Here is a 5,493-nt window from a genome sequence, read left to right on the forward strand (position 1 = left end):
TGGGTCAGAGTCAACTTTTATTTTGAAAATATATGTTCTAGACTCTAAAAGTTTCAAAATTTGACATTTAATGCATGATTATTATAATATATCTTTTCACGGTCACTGTATATTTCCTTAAAACAGAAGAGTCTTTGACCAACTTACTAGTCAATAAATAACCTTTAGTCAAATTCTAAATATGACCTAACAATGACTTTTGGTAAAAGCAGTAACATGTGTGTCATTCACATTCAATTTGGTGCAGAGACTTAGGTTTTAGGAGCCTACACGGGTACAAGTGTGCTCCAGTGTATCCAGAAATATGTTATCTTATTATCCATGATGGGTCCTTGGCAATTTTCGCGTTCTCTGGTCCAAGTACAGCCAAGCCATGTGTGCTCTTCCCAATGTCCAGGTACCTGCAAGGGAGAAGGCACTTTGCATGCACAGTCTTCCACTGTTAAAGTGTTCTTAAAGGTCAACAGGAAGCCTTCCCATCTGAGTCCCTTCCCCCGACTGACCACAGGAAGCCACGCCGGCCACACTCGTTGTTCACAGTGGTCAGCTGGTCGTGGCTGACGGCAAAGAGTTGTTCACGGTAAGCCTGCTTCATCTCGTTCGAGAAGCCATACAACAAGTCGTCCATTCCTAAAAGTTCAACCACAGGCAGGGGACGGACAGGCTGGTTTGGGGGATGGTTTGCACAGGGGCCTCTGTCAAACATTACTTTTTCAACCGGAGTTTTCATGGGTGAGAGAGATCAAACCCGCCCTCTACCTCCACAGAACTGAACCGAACCTGCTACGGACTGGATAAAGTGTCCGTATGCATCATGCATGGCAATGACAATGCAAACAGGAGAGGCACTGAACAGTGACGTATCACGATGTCTTCCTCCAGCCCTAGTAGCCAGTGCTATTACTGTGGGTGCTGGCTCGCCTCGCTGGGTTTTGGGTTATTCAAGCTCTTGAGTTGTCTGAGATGACAAACAGCAGGAGGTCCCAGGCTAGGTGTCAAGAAGCATGTATGTGCATGTGTATGTGTGTACATGTGTGTGTGCATGGAGGCTGGAGGAAAACCCCAGGTGTCATTCTCTAAGCCTCATCCACTTTTTGTTTTTAAAGATATACTTACTATTTTCCTAATTATATGTATACTTGTGTGTCTGGGGGTGGTGGTGAGTGCAGTTGCCTACAGTCAGAAGAGGGTGTCAGGTGGAGCTGGAGTCACAGGTGGATGTGAGCTGCCCAGTGTTGGTGCTGGGAACCAAACTCAGGTTCTCTACAAGCACAGTAACAGTTGTAACTGCTGAGCCATCTTCCCAGCCACATCCACTTCGCTTAATGAGACAGGGTCTCTAATTGGTTTGGAGAACAGCAAGTAGGGTAGGCTGGCTGACTAGCCTTGTCCCCAAATCATGGAAAGTGTGGACCACCATGCTTGGCTTTTCACACGGGTTCTGAGGGCTGAGCTCACGTCCTCATCCTTGCTTAGCAAGTACTTTACTGACTGCGCTCCTTTTCCAGTCTGTGAGAAGCACCTTGTCCTACTTTGCCTCTCCATTGCTGGGACAAAATACTCTGACCAATACCAACTTGGGGAGGAAAGGGTTTATTTTATCTTACATCTCCCAGGACACAGTTCACAGGGAGCCAGCCCATCAGGGCAGAAGCCTGGAGGCAGGAGCTGGAGCACAGGCCATGGAGGAACTCTGCTTACTGGCTTACTTCCCTGGCCCCTGCTCAGCCTGCTCTCTTATGCAACATATGCCCACCTGTCCAGGGGTGGCACCACCCAGAGTGGGCTGGGCCCTCCCACATCACTCAACAATCAAGAAGATGCCTCACAGACATGGCCATAGGCCAGTCCAATGGAGACAATTCCCCAATTGAGGGTCACTCAACCCAGATGTGTCAAGTTGACACTAAAGCTATCTAGCACACTCCCTTTTAAGGTCAATATGAAGCCTGTCAAATGTGAAAATCATATCATACAGGACAGAGAAATGGAGGAAACTGAAATGACAGATTTTCTGGTACTCTTCAAGTAAGCAAGAAACAATGACTCAGAAAACTGTGGAAATCTGCCCGGTGGAAACCGCGTACCAAGGCTCCCAGGACTCAAAATACCTTTGTCTGATGGAGCAACAGGCAAATCCACGGAAGAGAACACAGAAAGTTTGGCTTCATCAATGTTTTGCTGGGTGAACTTGCCAGATTTAGCCCAGTCTACAGCTTTCCCGAAAGACTGGAGTGTTTCTATGAAGTTTGGATCCCTGGGAAGCCCAAAAAAGGTCAGTATTGAAACATTTTATCAAAGGAAAAGTCCATGCCAAGCGTGTTAACAATCCTTTGATATTTTCTCTGACCCTTCACACTCTCAACAGCCCACAGAGACCAATATTTCTCTGCAGAAACTTAAATCTGACCAAGGAAACCCACGGCACACTTGTCCTATATTTAGTACCATGGTTCACCTACTGACCCCACTGTCAGGCTGACCTCCTCAAGAAAGGAGTCACAGGGATGGAGGGGAACAGCATTACCAAAATATTACAGAAGAGCTGTGGGGAGGAGAAAGATTAAACTAGCCTCCACTTCCGTCAGACAGACCCTTCCACTTCCGTCAGACAGAATAATGTGGAAGTTACTTAGAGGTAGGGGAATTTCTGAGGTGTTTTCTTGTGTCTAAGCCAAAATAGATACTAAGCCTTTAGGCACACACACCTCCAAGGTACTAAAAATTTGCTTCCGGGACCCTTGTTTAAAGTGCAGTCCCCAGGTAGTCAGTGGGTAAGGCAAGTCAAGGCAGTAAGGATAAGGAGAACTGGGTCAGTACCAAGGCCCCTCCTAACATGTTAGTGTATACAAGACTACAGGTGGTAGACTGTAAAGAAAACGCAAACACTCTTGCACCTCTGAAAACTGAGCAGAACTGTATTCCTACTAAGTTTCACACAGTTGAATCTAGCTCAGAAACCTCCTCGACTGCATTCGACCAACGCATACGAATTATGAAGCTACCTCCTTTCACGATGTTCACATGAAGTAATGACACTGAGAAGGGACAGAGCCAGGGCGGTAAAGACCTGCATGCTCACACATGGGCAACAAAAGAAACCCACCTGTAAGAGTAAAGGGTAAAAATCCCATTGTGGCCGAGTTTAGCTCCTCTACCATAAACACCTCCTTTTTCTCGAATTTCCGTGTGCAAAAATTTAGCTGTCATCAACCGCGCAAGGATCTTGAGACTAAAATGAGGAATTAGTAAGTTAGAGACAACGTGACTCACAAAAAGTATAACATAAACAATCCCAAGAAATGGGTTTAAAATAATTAATTCAAAAATAAAATAAAGAAGGTAAAGTTGTAAAATAACATATGGTTAGTCCTCTCTATCTCCTGAACTACCAATCACAATTCAGAAATGTTAAAAAATAGCTGCATATCACATGGGCTATTTTCTTCATAAAGTCACTGCTGAAACCATCTATGGTACAAAGCATCCCTCCCCCCTCCCTCCCTCCCTCTCTCCTGTGTGTGTGTGTGTGTGTGTGTGTGTGTATGTGTGTGTGAGGTGTGTACTACACTTGCATGTGTTTGTGTGTCTGTGCACATGTCCATGTGGATACCAGAAGTCGATACTGGGTGTCTTCCTCTATCACTCTCCGTAGCATCAATTACACAAATAAATCGTCATGTGCTCTTTGCTCTGTTCAGAGATGACTCGGAACAGGGTGGGTTCCCTGGCCTCAACTCAAGCATGTTCATCTCGCGTCCTCCAAGGCACTTTGTCCTAGGGCAGGCTGACCCCTGGCCCTGTGACAAGGAGAACAGCAAACAGCCAAAGGATATTCAAAACTCTGTGCCCTGAGAACAGCTGGAAGGCAAACCATTTCCAGAGAGGTCACTACTGACCCCTGGTATAAAAATGCCTGGGTGGGATCAGGAATCCTGAGGATTCACCAAGGGCGATGCTCCCCAGGACTCTCATTTGGGAGCCCAGGTGAGTTTCAGGATTCTAATAGTAAACTCACTCACCCACAACTGAAGGTAAGCTACTTCAGTTCGTTCTTCCACAGAATGCTCGCTGCCTTAGTCTTTGAGACAGAGCCTCTCACCGAAACTGGAGCTCACTGACTGTTGCTAGAATGACTGACCAACGAGCCCCAGGGATCTGTCTGTCTCTGTCCCACACCGAGGGTGTCTGAACAGCATGCTAGCACACCTGGCTTTTACATGGCTGAAGTTCAGGTCCACATGCATGCAAGGCAAGTACTTTACCAACCGAGCCATCTCCCCAGCCCATTTTCTACTTTCTAACATGTTTGGAAGACAGCTTTATTAAGATGCAGACAGGAGAGAGGGGCCTCTGTTCCACCCGCCTCCTACCTGGCATGATCTGGATCTGTGTAGGGGACGGTTCTGATACACTCGCCAACATAATTCACTGGGAAGGGCAACTGGAAATGCGTCTTCATCTGGCAGGGTTTGAAGGTGGGATCCTGAGGGACAGAGGCCTATGGGTCAGACCAGTCTCCATGAACCAAATGTGGCCCACAGGTACTAAAAATAGCAGGGATCATCTCAATGTCTCTTTCCTCGGAGAAGTCACTGACGAGGCACTCCTAAGACCAGGAACAACACAACTTCACACAATACTGCATTTTAAAACGAACAAGAAATACTTCAAACTTGATATGATCCTTTAAAATGTAATGTCTGTTAAATTAGAAGCATTTTAGATCACAGGGAGTTGATTTTCCAGGAACATTCAGTTGCCGTACTCCACAGTGAACCAGACTGCAGCAACTGATGGAAATTGTGTGGGTTAAAAAGGACTGAAGTCCTGCTTAACTACAGGCCACTGTGACTCAAACACCATAAATAAGCTACACTAAAATGAGAGGTGAGGACAGCCGAGGAAGAGGAAGGGAGGATGACCCACAGTCGACACCCACTCAGCTCTGCCTCAGCACAAAGGGCTTAGGCAGGAAACAGCATGGCATAGCTACCCCACAAGTCTAGCCGCAGCTCAGCCCAGGAGGGGGCCGCCAGGAATGTTCATCATCAAGTTAAGGGTTTAGGCACACAGCACAGAGGGGCTGGCGAGGTCCATGCTGAGGAGCCATGGACTGTGGCCACTTACTATTATCAGCTTTCTGACGATCTGAGAGCCACTTCCACCCGAGCTGCTGTGTGCAGGTTTCTGAAAATGAAACGTGTCCAAGAGTGAAGAGAAAAAACAAACCGGAAACTTACTCGCAACAGTTAAGAAGGTAAGGATTTTATAAAATCCACAGAACTTCTGATACGGATGAGGTGAGGTAGACAAGGGTTAATGCTGCCAGGAAGCGAGATTTAAATGAGTATCTTATTTAGCACTTTTACTTCATGTGTATGAGTGTATGCATGTATATAGGTGCACCTGTGTTGTGTAATGCCAGCAGAGGACAAAAGAGGGTGTCAGATTCCTCTGGAACTGGAGTTATGGGTGGCTGTCAGCCACCAT

The 5,493-nt window shown here is 46.5% G+C and overlaps 1 protein-coding gene across 1 annotated transcript; it reads right to left on the reverse strand.

Moving 5' to 3' along the window:
- LOC103744695 (presequence protease, mitochondrial) lies at positions 1-5,246 on the reverse strand. The gene is made up of 6 exons (XM_008846533.3): positions 5,131-5,246; positions 4,374-4,486; positions 3,107-3,232; positions 2,112-2,257; positions 504-630; positions 1-401 (listed from the first exon to the last, which is right to left on the reverse strand). The coding sequence occupies exons 2-6, from the start codon at positions 4,460-4,462 to the stop codon at positions 308-310; spliced, it is 582 nt and encodes a 193-aa protein (XP_008844755.1). The 5' UTR covers positions 4,463-4,486; positions 5,131-5,246; the 3' UTR covers positions 1-307.
- Positions 5,247-5,493: the final 247 nt, after the last annotated feature.

Source organism: Nannospalax galili, unplaced genomic scaffold (assembly GCF_000622305.1).
Source record: "Nannospalax galili isolate Female #2095 unplaced genomic scaffold, S.galili_v1.0 scaffold1523, whole genome shotgun sequence".
Taxonomy (NCBI): Eukaryota; Metazoa; Chordata; class Mammalia; order Rodentia; family Spalacidae; genus Nannospalax; species Nannospalax galili.